This window comes from Ciconia boyciana, chromosome 4 (genome assembly GCF_034638445.1).
Source record: "Ciconia boyciana chromosome 4, ASM3463844v1, whole genome shotgun sequence".
Classification (NCBI taxonomy): domain Eukaryota; kingdom Metazoa; phylum Chordata; class Aves; order Ciconiiformes; family Ciconiidae; genus Ciconia; species Ciconia boyciana.
In genome coordinates, this window is record NC_132937.1 from 54,951,734 (window position 1) to 54,972,161 (window position 20,428).

The window sequence follows — 20,428 nt, forward strand, 5'->3', positions numbered from 1 at the left end:
TCAAGATAGACATATATCAATAGATTTCAAATCAGTAGTAAGTTAATATAATCTCTGCTATTAGTATGAATGTTTTATACATACAGTAAAGAAAATAAATCCTTTCTGTCTGTGAAAAGAAAAAAATAGTTAAAATTGATTTTATAGTGAAAGTATTTTGGTGTTGAAAAAACTACTGAAATACTACTTATTCACTACAGTCTGCTAAGTACTAGATCCTGTATGGCAGTAATACTGCACTTAGTGCATATGATGCTTACATGTACATGAATATGTGTGGAAAACAACTCTCAGTGGAACACTGTGTAAGGTACCATATGATTGTTTTAATACTATTGTTTATGTGTGACTTAATGGAGGGCATGTTTTTGGCATACCAAATATACCTGGTACAAAACCAATATGTTGTTTCAATGTAGCTGATAAAAGACATTTGATATGTTGTTCTTGCAGATTTCACTAGCTCCATCTGTCGTGGGGTTTAACACTGAAAATGCTAATACGTCTAGTTGTTCCAAACAATTATCACAGAGTGCAGTTTCCCATTACTTAGGCGTGGTATGGATATCTGCTAAATCTGAAACTTCTGTTGGATTGCTGCCTATTTTTTATGGCCTTTTTTTCACCTGTTAGCTGAAATTGGAGAATGTGTGTGATACTATAGGAAATAATGAAATGAAACGTTCTTGGCTAGCTAATCATTTTGTAATCTTCCTAAATGACAATATCAAATGAGACCCCATGAACACATAACTTTGTTTCTCAGCATATTAATACAAGGTGTATTGTCCATTTCCAGACAACTAGCTTGTTACAAAGTTAAAATTTCTAGATAGTTTAGTTTGGTAAAAACCTATAGTGCTAACGGATACGTCTGTCTTTCTGAATACTGGAAGAGATATTTTCTTATTCTTGCAAACAGTGTGTTTTGAAAGATGGGAAAGAGAGGCATAATTTTCTCTTGGAATGTTATCAGATTAGGTGTTTCTAGCCATCAGTGGTCGTTACCATAGAAATATCCTCATGGGTTTGCTATTCTTGAAATGGATTCAACTCAAAAGGCATCTTCAGTTTTTTAAATTGCACTCTAAAATGTGTTTTGCACTCACTGAAGTGACTGCTTAATCCGGCAATTACCTGAATTCAGTGATACCCAGCATACTGGTTTTTTCAGTGAAGAATAACATTAAAACTATCTTTCTTAATGCCTTTGTGGAATATGTTCATAAACATTCCTTCATTTGATTTCATTACATAGATGAATTTGTATTTCTCTTTGACTGAGTCTTCTGTTACTTTGCTTTAATTTCATAGACTAGGAGGAAATTTTCATGGCATTTTCTCAGATTGTTTAAAGAAGAGTTTTGATTTGCAGTTCTGGTATGTTTTCCCCTTTAAAAGGCTGAGTATATATACTCATACCTTGCTCTGCCATAGCTATTTTTTCTTTTTTGTCTAGACTTTGGTTCTAAGCCTGCATTGGTATGGGTTTGGTATTTTTCTTTGTTTTGTTGTTGTGGTTTCGTGGGGTGGGGGGAAGTTGGTGTTTGTTGGGATTTGTTGGGGTTTGCATTTTTTTGCTTTGTGGCTCTTCCTGTTTTGCCCCATTTTTGTTGCAGTGGAGCGTGAAATCTGAAAGACAAATGGTAGCAACAGATAAATTCCAGACAGAATTATTTTAGGTATTGTTGCAAAATCTGAGAAGTGAAATTCTCCACAGGGAGCAACGTGAGGTTTGACCAAATGCTGCAGGGAAATTACTTAAGTTTTCACTAGAATACATGGCTCCTTACAGAGAGAGAGCATGGGCAACTAGAAAAATCTCACAAGGAAAAATGAGAAGGTTTTAGTACCAATACTACTGTCTAGTCAAGTTTCCTGTGGAACTTGACTACTACTTTTTGTGACTTTTGTATAATTCTTCAGCTAGACCTGTATTACTGGCTGAGCATCTTACATATGTTTTTCAGTGCCTAGAAAAGCAAAATGTTGTAGTGACTGCTCATTGAGCTGCCATGCAGATCTTTAAAGGTGAAAATAAGCCAGTTGAGGCTTATTTTTATCCATGAAGGGCTAAGCAGCACCAATTATGTCTCACTGCTGTGCTGTAATTAGAGTAATAGTGTAAATGTGTAGTCATTATTTTCTTCACTATACAAAGTTGATTAAGTTGTGGTGAATAGCTAGAGAGTAGTTACGGCCTAGTATACTGTCTTTCAGCTTTATAGAAGGTAGGATGAATACAGAAGACATCACTGATGGCAGCAGCATAATTTCTAATCCTTAGAAACATTCTAAACACCTAACCCCAAATGTTTTGAATGTGACCTGACACAGCAATGAGCGTGTGGATGGTCTGAAACACGGGCTCATTGATATATAGACAGCTCATTTTTCATCTCAAATGTGCATCAGTCCTAGTGGTAAATGTTGACATTATTTTGATATACTTAATAAAGAGCATAGATTAATGGTTTAAAAGGAAAAAAAAAAAAGACTGATAAGCTTTACACCAGAATGAGTGCATATGGAACAGGCTTGTGCAGTGTCCCTATTTTGCTCAGCAAAGAATCACTGCAGCATCTGGTGAAATCAGCTTTTGAAATCACGGTGCCCTACCTGCAGAACAAAAGCTGATCTTTTCACCAGACATCTTAGGGTTCAGTCTGAGCTCTAGAAGCTGAATACAAACCTGTGAGCATACAAAAAAGATGACTTGCATGATGAACAGATTGTGTGCATCATCAGTCTAGTAGTTGCCCATTACTTTAGGTCTTAGGGCAAAGAGGAACCAGTAAGCAAATAGTGAAATAACTGTGAATTTTTAAGACAAACTCTCATCTAAGAGTACATGGAGGAATGTGAAGGTGCTTATTTGACTATCAGGTGGGTAGGTGAGTTAAACTGGTAGTTTGAGCTGATTTTGCAGTGTAAATTGTTCCCTTCCTACTGAAGGAGTAATGAGGTGAGGATAATGGGAATAGGGGTATTAGCCGTGAATGGATTTGAAGTTGAAGATGAGTGTTTCATTGGATTGCCTTCCTTTTCCAAAAGGACCAGAGTGATACTTCTTGAACTTCCTTTTCCTCAAGTTGGAAGGTGAGAAAGGCCATTTGCTTTGACTGTGTAAGTCATCATAGATTTCTAAAAGCTTCTGGATTGGTGTGAGGAACAGTCTGAAGAATTTCCAGCATGTATAAAATTATTCAAATCACTTTCAGACTTGAAGAAGAACCTATAGAGTAGGCCACAGTTCAGCTTGAAATCTTCCTGTACGCTGCTGTTATTCTTCGTAAAATACTGCGGTGAACATAAGCAGTAGACAGATAGGGCTTTTTTTAGCATCCCTAAGTGGAACTATTCACATTTGTGTGGATACTTTTTTTGTGTGTGAGTGCTCTGAATAAAGCAGGTTTTATTGTCATCTGAAGCGTGAATCATGTTTTCTTGGAAATACAGCTGAGCATCAGGAATTTCTGGGTGAAGTGGAACAGTGCCAGTTTTTTCATTTGAATGTTACTGCTTGCAGCTTTCAAAAAATCCCTCTGTACTTATATTCATGCTGTGCTGTGCTGACTTGCAACACTAGAAGAAGAGAAAAATAAAAGCTTGCATTTCATCTCTGTGCAGCATTACTGCTGCACAGCAGTAATTCCTTTAGTTTAGGAGGACCTTCTGTCCGAAGAAATCAAAATGCCTTTGTAACAATTAGTCTGTACAACTCTCCTGTGATTATTCCTTTTTTCCGCTGGGAGAAATCAAAGCCTTCACTTTCTTCCAAAGCTTCAACAAAATAAAACTCCAGTATCTGCCTCCTCATCCTTTCATATGACCAAAAAGATAACTCTTTTCTATCTATACTGTAAAATTTTGTACTAATTATGTGTGGCACTGAGTTTCCAGGAACAATATCTCAAGTGCCTTGATGACAATTTACTTAACAATTTCGGAGACTCATGACTTTGAATGAAGGGTAGTTTGGTAAAGTGCTTAAGGATAATAATGAACTTAAGCACAAAAAGTGATCTTGTATTCAGTGGGATTGTTCATGTATTTAAAGCTAGGCCAAAAGTGGAGTGCCTTTTTGAATTGAGGTCTGAAAAGTAAAGCATGTCTCTAGAATATTCTTCCAGACAGCTTGCCATGGGAGTGAACTAGCTACTGACTTGATAAACAGAGCCAATATTTTAATATTTTCTGTGAAACAACACTGTAATACAGAGGTTGCTGTAAATATGTTTTATAACGCACTTGGTTCTTGTTTTTACTCAGTGTAATGTCTGTGAGCCCTAGAACTCATAGCTGGCTAGGGCAAAAAAGCCAAGAGATTTGTTGTTGCTTATCAAACACTGAGTGAGTGGGGAGAGGGTTTGTTGTTTGGTGCTAATGAAACCATTCAATTGTGAGAAACAAGCTGTAGAACTCCCACCCCCGGCCGCGCCCCCCCCCCCCCTTTTTTTTTTTTTCTTACAGCTGACAATCTCATATGGATTTTGGCTTTTGGTGTATATAATTAAAATAAATATTCAGATCTGTTGAGCTGGCTAACTAATGCTTTTTACCATGCTGTAATGCTTCCCAGTGTATGCTGGATCTGCATGAGAATTCTCTTCTGATAGTCTTTTTGCTATGTAACCACCGGGGTACATGTATCTAGTACTATTAAATTTTAAAACTTAATTATTCAGCTTTCCATACCCTCTATAGGTATTAAAGAGCAATTTAGATTTCTTTCTATGCAGAGTGTTACCTTTCTGTTGGCAGATTTCAATTTTTTGTTGTTGTTTTTTCCCAGTGATTTGTAATCTGTGAAAAAATACCAACCTTAGAACCATACCCTGCAACGTGCTCTGAGTATTTAATTTTATGATCTGCAATAACAATTTACATTGCTTTTCAGGATATCTTTGTCCTATAACCAAATATTGGCCTCCGAAGTTGAAAAAAAAACAGGAAAAGCATGATTTTTCTAGTTTATATTGGATTCTTTGTAGCATGGAAGCCTGCACATACCTCTGTTTTTACCTGCCATTGCCAATATTTTATGGTTGCTTCCCACCCCACCCCACCCCATCCCCCTTCCTTCTCTCTTGAGGACCTAACAGCTGGGATTGCAGCAGTGTATGTAAAGTGATTTCAGCTTCTATTTAATGCACAGTTACTTTCTGGTTTTTAGTATAACTGGAAAGGCAGATTTAAAAGGCTGAAGTTACTGTGTTCTAAGGACTTGGGAAGGAAATGACAAGACTCCAAATCCATTATTAACAGAATAAAAATAAATTCTATGATTTTCAAACCAGTTTCACAGTTTTTGTAAGTTAACAATTGGAAGCATGATGTTACTATCATCTGTGGTTTCCTGACAGATTTTTTTTTTTTTTTATGTTTCTGGTTCATTGAAGTGATTTCTCACTATAAATTGTAAGAACTGACCTACTTAGTATAGAGCTAATAAAGACATGGTATTAGTGTTTATTTTAGTTTGACATTTTCCCAGCGATTTCTGGATTCCTGCAGTTTTGCATTCTTCTTGTGTTCTGCAAATTTGGTTGGATTTGCTTGTGTGTAAAGGTAAAGGGCATTTTGTTTTGGAGGGCTCCCAGGGAACATAGCTTCCTCTGTAGCTTCCTCTGCTTTCATCCCGTTGAACTCCCAGAGGTAGCTTGCTTGTAAGCTAATTTGAACAAGTGGAATAGAGCAGTAGTGTTATATGAAGACGCATCTAAAGCTTTATGTGTATTGCTAACAGTGTCCTATTTATTTCTACTGGTAGTGTAGTCTAACAGTGTAGTCTAACAGGAGCTGGTGGAAGGCCAGGGCTTATGTAAGCTGCTTTATCTAGTGAAGCATTGTGCAGTATTATTGTATGATGTCAATTAATATACTGCGACACTGTTAATACAGGTGAATTTTTAACATGCTTGCTTTCTTTTTTCTTTTTCTTTTTATGAACCCTATATCAATTCCTGTTCCCAAGCAGGAAGAAAGAAGGCAAATGCTGGAAAGAAATGTTGCTTAAGTCAAGTTGGAATTACTGTTAGTAATGGTGCCTCCCACTTTCCCTCCAGGTTGTTTGCATCCGTTCTACATGGAATGCTCTGTCACCAAAGCTGAGCTGTGATACAAGACCCCTCATTTTAAAAGCTCTGAATGAATTGTTTGCCCTGGTTCCCTCATTAACAGTGAATACAAATGAATATGAGGTACGTACTCATGGACTAAGGTGAGTCTCTTCTTTTAGTGTATCTTTGTATATGAGTTTTAAATCTGCCTGCTTGTTTTTAATATGCACCCACTGCCTAATTCAGGTTAATCATAATGCACATTTCCATACAGTTTCATTATTTTAGCTTGTGTTAGTGAGTCCTGGGAGATAGGTGAGAAATTCCAGTGCAAGGTTGATCAGAGGTTTCCGTCTTCCAGAATGTGAGGACATGTGAATGCATCTACAGTTCAAACCTGTGCCCCTTCCACTTTCCTAGCTCAGTGCATGTTGATGTAGCAGCAGTTTGCTTCAGGTAACTGCCTCTATTTCAGCTGCTTATTTGGTTAAAAAAATCTGAATGCCTGTTTTTTTTGCTTTTATAGAAATTCAAAGCTCAAGTTATCAGCTTCCTTTGGAATAACACCCAAAACAAGGTAGGTGATGTAACTGAGAATGTTAATTCCTGGTGTCAGCAACTGGATATTAAGTTTTATACCTTTCTGTCAAGACAAGGTTATCAGTGTCAGCAATCTCATTTTCTAATAGGGTTTTTGTCTTGTCATTGACCGTTTAACAGTGTTTTTGAAGCAATGTAATGCATATGAAAGGTGGTAACTGATGGTCCTAACATCTGCCACTGCCGAGGAGAGTTGTAACACAAAGTAGTTTGACTCCTCTGGTAGACTTCAGGCTTGACATGGTGAAGCACTCTTGGCAAAGCTGCAGCTGTGACAACTAACTCAATTCTTTCGTGGGATATTGTAATGCAGTGGGAATGTTGGACCATTGTCACCACAGGGGTAGTGGAACCAAAGTATTTTAGTTTAAATATAGCTCAGTGTCCTGGTTTCGGCTGGGGTAGAGTTCATTTTCTTTCCAGTAGCTGATATAGTACTGTGATTTGGATTTAGTACGAGAATAATGTTGATAACACACTGGTGTTTTAGTTGTTGCTAAGCAGTGCTTACACCAGTCAAGGACTTTTCAGCTTCCCATGCTCTGCCAGGTGCACAAGAAGCTGGGAGGGGGCATAGCCCAAGATAGTTGATCCAAAGTGGCCAAAGGGCTATTCCATACCATATGATGTCATGCTCAGTATATAAACTGGGGGGGAGTTGGCTGAGGGGCAGCAATCACTGCTCGGGGACTGGCTGGGCATCAGTTGGCAGGTGGTGAGCAGTTGCATCACTTGGTTTTTTCTTGGGTTTTGTTCCTCTCTCACTCTCTTGTTGTTTTCCTTTTCATTACAGTTTATTATTATTGTTGTTGTTGTTGTTATTATTATTTTGTTTTATTTTATTTCAATTATTAAACTGTTCTTATCTCAACCCACGAGTTTTCTTACTTTTGCTCTTCAGATTCTCTCCCCCATCCCACCGGGGGGAGGGTGAGCGAATGGCTGTGTGGGACTTGGTTGCCGACTGGGGCTAAACCACAACACTCAGATATTTCTACATGAACTACCATGTAGTAATGGTACATTACTACTGTACGTCACAGCAGTAATGGAGTGTAGCAATCAGAATGTTTGCTATCAAGACTGGATAATTGGTCTTGCTAGTTTGCACTGTATATATAAAGTAAGCAATTGAGAGTGTGCCTCAGGAAAACATTATTATTTTCAAGTCTTTTCCACCATTCAGTGGTTAGTGGATAGGCTCTTTGTATGTGGAGTTTCCAGTAGGTAGCAATACCATACGCTGTGCTTGTGACTTTCTTTTTCTTCCTGTTAATTTTCTAGGATGCTGTTGTAGCCATTTCAGCCTATAAATCACTCTCATCATTTGGCTCTGAAGAACATACAATTCTTCATCTTCCTGAACAGGTAGCAATGTTCTATGTTTAATAGTAAGGACATCTGACACTGCCATCTGACCTGGGTTGTGTCATCTTGGAAGGGAAAGAGCGCCTTGTGCCATCTCTACCAGACAACCATCAGAGCCTCATAGAAGGAATATGAGCTCCTGCTGGTGAAATGGGATGATATTATGTATGATTAGTGTAACTAAGACTTAAGAGAGAGGAAAGGCACAAATGGAGCTGAGTGAGGTCTAAGCAGTCAAAAGGTAGTTTTTCTTATTTCATTAGTTAAATCAGCAGGTTATTTTTTGGGCACCTGATTTGTTTTTTATGCTCTTCTGTTAATGTTTGCAGTTGAGTCTTGACACTAAGCAGCTTTTGTGATTACTGCTTCATCCATTGCAGCCACACTCATGCTTAGTGCTTTTGTTCCTGAAATGGGCAAGTCAGTTTGAAAAGTAGGTGCTATTTTTGGAAGTAAGCCGAAAACTTCTCATGTGTTTCTGTTCTGACCTTTTACAGCATAACATTGTGCTTTTTTGTTGATAAAGGCAGCCAGAAAGAAATTGAGGTACCTATTGGAAAGCTTTTAAGTATGTAGAAGGCTGTTAAACTCTGGAACTTCAGTCTGATCAGTTGACTCAATAACCTTACAAAATGAAAGAGTGCAAGGGGATGAACATATAAGGTCATCTGTGTGACTTTTTTTTTTTTTTACAATAACCTTGTAAGAGAGACTAGGCAATAATCACTAGTCCATTAGTACTTTATGGCGTAGTAAATACTTCTGTAAGTTTTTATCTACTGCATTATTACAAGATTGGCTCCATTTGCATGTTGTAACTGGCTATTATGAAAAGGTCGGAATAAGAACTTTAAAATTAAAAAACGTACTTGCTTTATATAAATCGATGAGAAAAGTTCAGCATAAACCTTACAAATGAAAAATGTGTTTTGCATAGAAGAGCACAAGATAGAATGAGGAAATCTCTAAACACTGCGGCAGTACTGAATCTTTCATGGTAATACGTAGCTCTCTATTATTGGTGCTGTTACTTGACACTTGTTAGAAAATTAGTAAATATGTTTTCATTGAAAGCATTCTAAATGTGTTGCAGTTTTTCAAATTCTGAGAATTCGTATGGAAAAATAACGTCTAGCAGAAATGCTCTGTGTATATTAAAGTGCCAATATAAAATATTGTTTTGCTCTAATTGAAGAAGAATCAGAGTGAAAATGAAGTTTTAGTAATATTAGTTCAGTCTATAAGTGTCAAGATTAATTTTACTATTACAGATATGGATTTACATACCCATGTGATTTTTATCAACCAGTTTTGCCTTTCATTCAGGTAGAAGAAAAGCTTTTATTCTTTCAGCTTCAAATTAATGAAATAGAGTGAAATTAATGAAATGGGGAACTTTTCATATTTAGTTGGTATTTTTGACACTTGGTTGACACTTGGAATCATGAAAGGTAATGAGGATTCGGAATTTTTGTGCTGACATTTACTTTTTTTTAATCTTTCAGGCACGACCAGAAGTTGTCTCACTGGAAGAGGCAGACATGAATGAAGATGAAGAAGAGGAGAAGGAGGTGGATCTTGTTGTTCCAGGTTCTTCATATATCAAGCTGTTGTCTCTAACGCCGGCTTCTGTTTTAGGAGGTATAATATATTCAGTATTTGAGGTTACTTTGCAGATTTATAATCACAGTGACTGTACAAACATGTTACTTTCTTATAATGGAGTGTCATGTTAAAGTATGTTAAAGTGCAGCCTTCCCCCCCCCGGAAAATATCTTTCCAAATTGCAGGAAAAAATGTAAAGTAGAAGTTCAGAGGAAAACAAAACCCTCAACCCATTTTTAGGAAGACAGTGGGTCAGAGGCCCTGATGGTGGAAAAAATGCTTATAATATAACTTTAAAATCCTTATCTGTCCTATAGGAAAAGCCAGTTACTTATTATTTACTTCAAGCGCCCATTGTTTCATCACAGTGCAACTTCAGTAAGGAAGACTGAGCAGATGTTTTTAAAGGCAGCTTTGTATTTTAGCCCAGCACGGACTGAAGAAAAAACCCCACACCCAAAACCATAGTGTTTTATAAATAGGGTATTAATAGTATTAAAACAATGCTGTATACAAAATCTACTTAATCAGTAAAGATATTAGTGCTATGCTTAATGCTTAGTTTTAGTGATGCATATTGATAGTGAAGCATATTGAAGTATGCTTCAACAGAGGGTCTCTGATGCACTTGTTTTGACACCTATGCAGTTGAATCACCTTTAGTATTTAGAATTTTTAATGTTCACTTGATTACTCTCATTAATGCTATCTTTCACTTCCAATTACAAGATTATGACATTAGTGCCTGGACACAGGCATTGTTATTTCACGGTTAGCAGAATGCTGGGGATCTTGATGTGTGATTGCAACCTGTAAACATTGCCATGAGACAGTATTAGATAACACAGATATTTTGCAGTATTTCCCCCAGGGGGTGCTCCTAGAAAGATCCATTCATTAAATACTCCATGCATTGGAGTCCAGAGTATGTGCAGCCTCACTTAAGAGAGTCTACATGCGCTAGAACTAGTAAGAACTAGTACTAGAACTAGTAAGTTCTGGAATCTTTGTGGGGAAGACTGACATAACCTTCTTCAATGAAAGAGTGTGATGTATCTGGGCAGAAAACTCAAGCTGTGTAACGGATGCTGAGATAGGCAACTTACCAGAAGGATGGGAAACCAGAAAGGACTTTAGAGAGAACAGACTGAATAAAAAGATGCAGCTACCACAGACTGATATAAAAACATATATGCAAATAGCTTTTCCAACCCAAACGATCACTGAATAGATTCTCCCTCAGAGGTGTCGTCGTCTTGTAACACTGCTAGTTAACATGGAACAGTTGAGTAAAAACTTTAGTGACTGGCAGGGGTGGTTGTTGTGAGTTAATTGCTCCACTGAAAGGATATGAAACTGGGTGCATGATACAATGTCCAAGGTAGGCCAAGAGCCACAAAGTCTCTGTTCTATTGGAGCTCAGTCTGTGCCATCTCATCTGCTGGAATCCTGCCATTACACATTATTGAGATTAATTCACTGCTTCCTTACTGCTTAGAAGGAGAATGACCAAGATGCTTTTTAAGAAGACAGTCTGTGTTTCTCAGAGTTTCCCCCGAAGTCCTTGTTAGTGCACACCAAGTCAGCTGAAACTTCTAAAGGAAGTTTAGCTCACTGCTTGCGAGATCTCCCTTCTTCTTGCCTTTCCTTGCTGATTCCTTGAACTCTGAATTGCTGCTGCTTTTTCTTCCCACCTTCTTCTTTAATCCTTGCAGGAGGAAAATCTTTAGTTTTTTTCAGCCTCCACACGCTTCTTCCTGAAGAGTTGAACACACTTCTATGGCAGCTGCAGTTAAAAGGTTCCAACCAGAATGTGGGCTTGGTGCAGGCATTACTATTGAATTGTGAGGCTTTTTTCCAAGTGCATTCTCCAGCTCTGTGGGAGGAAAATGTCTAAGCTTGCAAACAAATCTGTAGGGGCTATTTCTGGAACAGAGCTGAGGACAAATTAGAAAACAAAGTAAAAGTAGACTTTCTATGGCAGTTGGTTGGAACATACTGTAATTTCAATTTACCATGGCTGTCTGCTCATGTGAAGCATTGGAAAGTGAAGTTTTAGGTAGTATTTTCTCTCAAACTCCTTTAAAACTGATTTGTCATTTCAGTTTCCACATTGTGTCAAAGCGTTAGAGTCTACAGAGTATCAGAAGTGGTATGACAGCCTTATTTTTTATTTTAATAGTTTTAAATTCTGGATGTCTGAAACCTGGTAGTCAGAGAATTAAAAATAATCCCATATAACAAACTATAAACTTCAGACAACAGCTATGTTGTTGTTGTTGTTGTTGTTGTTGTTGTTGTTGTTGTTGTTATTATTATTATTATTATTATTATTATTAAGAGGTATATCTCTGCAGGAAGGATGCTAAGAATTTTGTTCCTGTGCTGTTAGTTACCTCTTTTTTTCCTTCAGACTGATTCCAAGCATTAAAAGATGATATTCTAGCCTTTGCTGCACATCTAGGTGTTTCATTAAATTTATCCAGATTTTCTAGTTTGATTTATATCTGGCAGCCTAGATCCTTTGGTTGCATCTCTTGCTTTAAGAATTGCTTTTGGATGGCTTGTAAGTATTAAGTCCTTTGGCATAACTAGCAAGTGCAGTAGTATGACAGCAGTGATACTACCTGTGCTAGGGTGTCTCTGTCAATGTGGATGGTTACTAGCAGAGAAAGAGCTGTCCTCTTTCGGAGAATTTCTTCTCTATTACTGTAGCCACCCTAAATAAAAAAGCTTTTATAAAAGTCTAGAGCAGGTAGGTGGATAGTATTTTCATGTCAATACATTTAGTTTTGTTGGTAGAGTATATAGTGTTGAGGATTGGGGACGAAGATTTACAGTTTCTGTCTGAATCACTGTAGTGAAAATTGCTAACTGCGTTCTGAGGTTTTTGTTTGAAGAGTATAGGCATTACAGGTGGAGAAAAAGAAAACCCCAGATGTAGGTGCCCTTCCTGCCACGCTACAAAAACCTATCAGATTTAGACTGCTACTACTCCACTATGAAGCTGAATTGGAAAAGAGCATTACTGAAAATCACGGGAACTTGCTGAAAACAGGAAATGTGAGGAAGTTCCAGTATAAAACTATGTTATTCCAAGCTGTCATAGGTATTTCTTGGACCCAGAAAGGATGAGTGAGAGCCCTTTTGTCTCCTTTGTCCTCTAGTCAAAGCAGGACTGCATGTGATTTGGGAACTTGTATGCCAAAGTTTCAAGCCTAGTGTGAAACAGTTGTTATAAACCCCCTTGAAACTCAGTTGTATAACGAAAGCACTAACAGACTTTTAAACATATCAGGTTTGCAAGGTGCTGATACAATGTTGGCTCTCAGTTGTGATGTGGTAACAAACACCATGCAGTCATGTATATGTACATACAGGGTATGACCAGAGATATGACCAGTTTTCTAATGTGTCTCTGCAGTTAGCTGCTTCAGATTGACTTCACAAATCTACAATAACTTTTTAAAATTATGCAGAATTAATATACCAGGTTAGACTATAAAATGCATAGCTTGAGAGCACAGAACTTAATAAAAAATTTGTAGTGCTATGGTAACAGAAATCAAGGTAATACTTCTCTCTCTCTGTATCCCCTGTTTGCATATACACTTTCTCTCTCCATCTACCCTCTTTGCATTGTGCTTCTTTTAAATCTCTATAAGAGCAACCTGGTTTTAGAAACATCAGTTTTATTTCTCATTGTCCCGACAGCATGTGCCAGTGTTATTGGTGTAGCAATCGAAGAATGCAATCAACAGCTCATGGAATAGTTAAGGCTATTTTTCTTCCCAGCCTCTGTATCTGACATGACTTAGAGCTTCTTGAAGTTGCAGTGGCAGCAAGTATGGTGTCAGAGAGACTTGCTAGGAGTTCTCAGTTCTCTGACCTTGAACTTTCATCTGAATGTGTCATTACTAGTTTATCTAAGCATATCTCCCCTGAAGCACAGGTGTCATTTTGGGTTTTCCAGGGTTTGTTTGGTCTCTCAGTCATCAGACTCTGACATTCCCTTTCCTTTCTCCTCATTTTCTTGCACTTCATCCAGCATTTGAAGAGTTTGCAGCATCACTTGTGAAACAGGAGATGACCAACATGCCCCGTGGTGTGTATCATTCTGCCTTGAGAGGAGGGACCACACGCTCAGACCAGGGGAAGACCATGGCAGGTGTTCCAAACTTCTTGCTGAAAATGTATGAGAGGAACAAACAACCAGGCATGACGCCAGGCCTTGCAGGTAAGCTGTCACTTTCTTGAAGTTAGACAAGTATGCATGCTTTGACGCAAAGATTTCTATGAATCTGAGAGTGGATCAGTTTAAGAAACGATGACATCTTATGCCACTTGCATATGCTTACATATGCTTTTAAATTGTTGGCTTTGTTAAGTTAACTTCATTTTGCTTTGGGTTCTCCAGTGACTTATGCAAGACTTCTGAAATATTAGCATGAGTATTGGTATTGACCTTTCTTTTCCCCTCCCTCTTTAAGCTGGCATGTTGTTGTGTTACGACCTTCCAGTCCATGTGGGCAAAGATGGCAAGCCTATTAGTCGATTTCTGGCCAGCAGGGCACGCAATTTCCAGCAGATGTTGGTAGCCCTCATTCATGAGGTAAGTTGGAGGGTTTTCTTCCCTTTCCAGAAGTAGTAGGCTTCTTTCCCTGCCTTACTACCTCATTTGTTTATGCTAATTAGGAATTAGTATTAGCTAGCAAATGGCATACGTGAATGTATCATAATTAACTAAAGTTGCTGTGAGGGACAATGAACTTGAATTGAACATGTAAATACTTTTTTTCAAGTGTTCATTGCTGAAGTACCTCCTCTGAAAATCAGTAGAACAAACAGAAGCTGACCTTTGTCTTTATCTGCCTTGCAGACTACTATACCTGCCTTATACCTGTCATATGTAACCAGTTGTAGGTGGATAGCAGGTCTGAACAATGATGGGACTCTGTGGGGAAATGACATCTACACCTTGCTAAGACTTGCTGTTTTATTCTCTCTTAAATGTTTCAGCTCCCTGACTTATTAGGCCTACGCCACTGAAACTATGCAGTTACCTTTGGTGCAGTTTTGGAAAAAGGGCATGAAATAAGCCCACACTTAATCATTACAGAAAATAAAGTGCTTGTAACAAAATCTTTCAGAGAGTTTAGAATTACGGTACTTTTCTGGTTGATACGAAAGTTGATCTGTGAAAATTTTGGAGAGCAGTAAAGCAAAGTAAGTAGTTAAACTGGATCTAGGGAAATAAGTGTTCCTTTCCCAATGTTATGCCAATGAGAGCAGTTACTAACACAAGTGGAAGTGTATTAATCTCTTTAAAAGTTCATAAAATAATTCTGTTAATATGATCATTTTGTATTGCTGCAGAGGTAAATTACATGCATTGGAGGGTGAAGTTTCTGCTCACAGGACATAAATAAGAATGTATGAATTCTATCAGTCTGATGTGAGCAAGAGAGCATAGATGACAATAAAAGAAATTTCTATAAAATTTAGATTGAGTCTTAGGCAGTATGTCCAGAAATGAAAACAATGTATGAATATCTGGACATTTTAAATATATTTTTTTGTCCACCCCACAGGAATACCAATTCGTGTTCTACTTTTCAAAGGTAGAAAAGCTTAAACAGTCCCATTACTACTCCTTTCTCTGTCCTGTGTACAGGCTATTTGGTGCTATTAAAGATAATTTGATTGTATGCTGTTTTGTACAGAGGAGCCTTTTCTTCAGAGCACAGCATGGATACTTTGTTGACAGTGAACCAGAACTGTGCAGTAAGAAGAAGTGTTTTAGCCAACAACACTCATACTGTGCTTGTTGCAGAAGTTGGAAGAGGTAGAATTAATGAGAAATGGTTTGCAGGTGGGAGCATGTCTGGGTCCTGATTTTGGTTTGTGACTGACACCCAACAGACCTGGAGCCTACCTGCTGCGAAATTCTTTTATGATGCTAATAAAATCACTGACAACAAACATTTTCTGTTAAGAAATAAGTACAGCACAGGGTTTGAGTGGAAGGTTGTGTGCACAGAGTTTGGAGAGTTTTCTGTTTACAAACTGAAAGCCTGACACAGGACGCAGGTATCTGCAGTGGAAAATGCATGGGCACTACATTCTGATCCTGTGATGCATCCATGTGGCTCCCTCCTGGCTTTGCTCTCAGATCCTGCTCTCTGCTTGTTCACACTGCGTTTGTATGGGTTCACACCCTTGGTCTCTTTGGAGCAAATGAAGTAGTTCCCTCTCTAGCAAACCTGTCTGCAGCATAGTTTGCCTGAAGTTTCCACTTGGGCAATGTGAATGTGCACCATGCTGAAATTGTCTGCTTCTACCTAGTGCAGTCTTCCAGCTCTGTACCATCTTCTCAAACACTTCCACGTGCCAGCATACACATAAATTTTTACCTATCATACATCTTGTCATTTTGGTCCTTCTGAACTGAAGAGCCACAAAAAGTAATAGTCATGTCTTGTGGCCACAGAGACACCACATGGATCCCAGTAGAAGTTAGGCCAAGTGGTACAAGGATGAAAGCCAGTCTGTGCCAGTTGGACTGGGGTATAGACATCCCTCCCTGACACTGTGTTATGAAGGCAGTGTCAGCACGGTTATGAAGTACTTCAGATGGCAAGTTCTTCTCTCAAACTAGTAAAAATAAAAAAACAAAAATCACCCTTAAACACAGATCTCAAGGTATCTAATCATGTATGCAAATTTAATAGATATTTTCCATCTTGACATCTTTACTGCTAAAGAATGAAAGCAGAAACTGGAGATAATACCCCTCATCATCACAGGAGTGTGCAAGTAAATTAATGGATGTTTTCTAGCTACTTGGATGCTCCAGTGGAGAGCACCAGGGGAAGTCCACAAGGATATTGCACAATATGTCAGAGGAGCAGATTTAGAGTAACGAGTTATGAATGAAGTGTGGGCTTGCATAGCATCCAGAAAGAAAAGCTCTGCCTTCTATGTAGTTGCTTAATTCAGTGCGACCTGGGTTTGGTGCCAGAGGTTCTGGAAAAAAACATATTTAATTATATTATAATAAAAGGCATGTACTAAAGTGTTACATAAGCCAAATTACAGTGGGACGATGATCAGTTCTAAACTGCTATGTTGTAAACACTCGCCTGTTGCCCTACTAAAGCACCAAATACAATATCTGGTAAAAAAATTAAATCATTTATATGTGCGTACTAGCAGTGATTATAACATCCAGCAGCACATCAAAAATTTACTTTTCTTGTGCTAACAAGCTGCCTTCATAGAAACACAATTTTAAAATGGTTTGCTTGACAAAGTATGGTTTTTTTATTGAATGTGGTGAACAGGGTGGAGTTAGTGAATACATACCAATGACTGGAGACAGAAATATTTTGTTAAGTATCTCAGTATTTTACATAGTCAATTGATTCAAGGTGTAATAAACTAAAAAGAAATCCAAGTATGTTTGAAGTATAAACCTAAACACAAACGATCTTCAGACAATCCTAACTGCACCCTTTTAGTGAAAATTCACAATAATTATAAAATTTTGATCAAAATATAGCAGTATTTCTGTTCTGAGCTTACAATGCTTTAAAAGACAAAAAAGGTTTTTCTTGCCTTTTTTTCCCTTGTACATAGAGACAGTTGGAGTTAGGGTTGTCAGGAAAAAGGTATTTGGGCCTTTGGCTAGAAGAGAAACAAATCCCTGGGCTCATCCGACTGAATTTCATGCCTTAGTGTTTGTTTAGTCATCAGTGTTCTTCTGGGGAGCAGAGTTTAACAGTAAAAACAGGGAGCTTAAGCTATAAAACTATCAAATAGCAGTATTGGTCTAAGAAAATTGAGTTAGTAGGACCTAGGCTCATCTTTTTGCTGCAGTGGCTATAGGAATTAACGTGTTTTTGCAAAGTTGCTTCAGAGTTCAACACAGCGCATTAAGCAGGTTTTTTAGGAATTTTAAATTACCAGGATGACACTTCTTTGGTACTGCTTTGACTCCTTTTTATTTTGGGTTTTTTTTTAATTCTTACAGTGACTTTTTAAGAAGCGTTTCATTAAGAAGACTTAAAGTTGCCTTTGAAGCATTGCAGTCAGCATAAAGCTGTGAGAAAACCATGAGGTGGATGTAAACACCAAGAAATTACATTTAATTGGGAGATGGCAAGCATCCTTTTATTTTATCTCTAAAAATCCCCAGCAGTTGTCATTTCCTTAGTTAGGGATTAGCAGTCATCAGTATATTTGCCATACTGGCATAATAATGTATTTCTCTCTTCAGTGATTTGATCTATGTTCACATCTGTAGAATATGAACCTACAGGTTGCATATCTGTCTGTATCTGCATATGGTTAGTTGCCATTATTACACTTAGTTTTTTGAAAACTGGGGCATGGGAAGGGGCTTGAGGCAACCAGTTTCATTTTTGTGAGATTCTTTATGTGTAAAAATGTGATGCCTGAGATTCTGCTACCAAAAGAACCAAGTTACATGAGGTTTGTATGCAGAGGAAAGAATTTCTTCCTATATGTTTAAAAGTCTATAAAGCATACAAATAACAAATACCTGGGTTTAGCTGCCATTCAAATCTAACAGTAACAACAAGAGTAAAAAAGTAATTTACTGTTAAACCTTAATTGGCCAGACTTACTCTACCTCCTAGGTGCTATTCTAGCTGAGGGATTGGATGCAGCTGTAATACCTGTCAGCAGGATCAGATTAAGACACAGAAGGGTTTTTTGATGTTATTTGAACTGGTATCTCATGGGAGGCAGAACATATGTTCAATAAACAGTGGTGCGTTTGAAATGCGCTGGTCACTAGTGACTTGAAAGAGGAAGATCATCTTTGCCCCAGACATAGGGATGTGCTGTTTGATTGATTATTAAACAGAGCTTGTTAACCTCTCTTTGAGAGGACATGTAAGTTAGTGTAGTCACAGCGATCAGAAGTCACACAGACTGTGGGTTTTCTTTGGTTTCTCTACAGCTGCCTGGATCACACTGCACAGGAAGTCCCTGGGGTTCATCACAGTCACCTGGGCTAGATGAGCTAATAATTACCTGTGACTGTTTCAGGTTTTGGAGTAATTCTTCTTAGGAGTTTGTAGGAATAATCTCTGACCAGCTTCACTTATCCCTGTTGTGAAAATGAATGAGGATGAATAGTCACATGTGTTCACATCATGTACTGTATGTTTTGCTGGTTCTGTAAATGTATGTTTTGTGTTAAAGTTACTAGGCTTTCAGCTAGCTACCCATCTTTTCTTTCTTTAGTGGAGGTGAAGGGAACAGTTCATGCTACAAGCATAAAGCACAGAGGTGGCCTGCTTTTGGCATACGGGTGTGGTAAATGGTGGCTTTGACAGTCTGAACCCGTGCAGTGTTTTTAAAATAGAGGAGGATGGTCTTGCCTTTGCATGTTTCTCAATATTCAAGTGCTTTCTTTGTGTTGGAAATAGCACAGTTATTTTGCCCTAATAATTAGTAATATTTACAGACACAGTTGCGAAGTTGGGTGCCAGTGGTGAGTTGTACAGTATTAAATACTGCTCTATAAATAATAATAATGTTAGGCACTCTATATACTCATGGAAGAAGCATTCCCTGCTCCTATTTTAAGTGTGTTCATTAGATGTGCTCTGATGACATGCATCTTTGAGCACTACAGTAGAAAGCTCCTTGTGTACATTTCTTTCCTGGTTTGATTTTGATGTAATCAAGAGATTCAAGGGCTTATTCAAACCTTGTATGTGAAGTACCTTAAGATGATAATTGGATTTTCTGCAACAGAATTCGCTGTAGTATATTCTTCTGTGCCTATGTATTTCAATGGATGTAGTTCAGATTATGAACTAATTTGTGCTGGTTTCCATTACTGAATTCACTGAATGTGTCTCCTCCAGTGATGAAACGATATTCAGGAAGTAAGTTTGTTGACAGATTTTTGCTTTTCTCCCCCTCAGTCTAATGTGCCTTGGAGACAGACAGGCTATTTTTTTCTCACAAAGGAATGCTGGGAGGAGGATTTGGAAATGTGTGTGTGCAAGTACGTTAAAAAGAGCCTCTAAGCAAAATTTGAGATGAAAAGAGATGCTACTTCACTATTTCATTGATATGGATATGTAAAGCTAGCCGTATGTATGGAATCACTGAGGCTGCAGTTCCTATGTCCCATCTGAGAAGAGATCATTTAACTACATGCCTAAACATTTCACTGAAATATGGGTATTGTCTAAAACACATTTTCACAGCCACGTGCTTGTTAGAGATGAGCTGAATTTAGGGACCGTGTGAGTTGGCAGGGCTATCTAGGTGGAAACCTGCTGTACTTAGCAAAAGAACTTACTGTGATTTCCAGTCTCCCTGCTCCACAACAAATTTTAAGATGGGCCATAAACATTAATGATATCATACTTTCTAGGTTCTTTGAACAGTATTATCTCAATTAGATACCCAGGGAAGTGATAGAAACATGCTTAATTTCACTGTTCCCTGAATTTGTTTTGTGTGCCCTCTGCTGGCTATGTATCAGTGCAAAATGAGTAAGCGATACACAAACATCTGTGGCAGCACGAAGGCACCAGTGCTGAAAGAAAGCTCGTCCAGATCTTGCCATGGTGTTTGATTTTTATTGGGGGTGCACTGGAGAGGGGAAATGAGCTTCTGATTTCATTTGAAATAACTTTCCAATCTTGCAGAAGCATGCAAAAACGTGTGCCATGTGTATTCAGAAGTGTTGATGTACAGGAGTAGTATCTCCTGTGGTTTGCCAGCATTCCCTGTCCTGGGTTTTC

At 38.1% G+C, this 20,428-nt stretch overlaps 1 protein-coding gene across 2 annotated transcripts in view; it reads left to right on the forward strand.

The window, feature by feature from the left end:
• The window catches only part of FOCAD (focadhesin), a 143,553-nt gene that overhangs the window by 79,981 nt on the left and 43,144 nt on the right, over positions 1-20,428 (forward strand). For both annotated transcript variants that reach the window (XM_072859913.1, XM_072859914.1), the window contains exons 17-22: positions 6,069-6,203; positions 6,589-6,639; positions 7,947-8,030; positions 9,536-9,671; positions 13,684-13,872; positions 14,126-14,247. In XM_072859913.1, the coding sequence (XP_072716014.1) occupies positions 6,069-6,203; positions 6,589-6,639; positions 7,947-8,030; positions 9,536-9,671; positions 13,684-13,872; positions 14,126-14,247 (717 nt within the window). The remainder of the gene's footprint in view (positions 1-6,068; positions 6,204-6,588; positions 6,640-7,946; positions 8,031-9,535; positions 9,672-13,683; positions 13,873-14,125; positions 14,248-20,428) is intronic.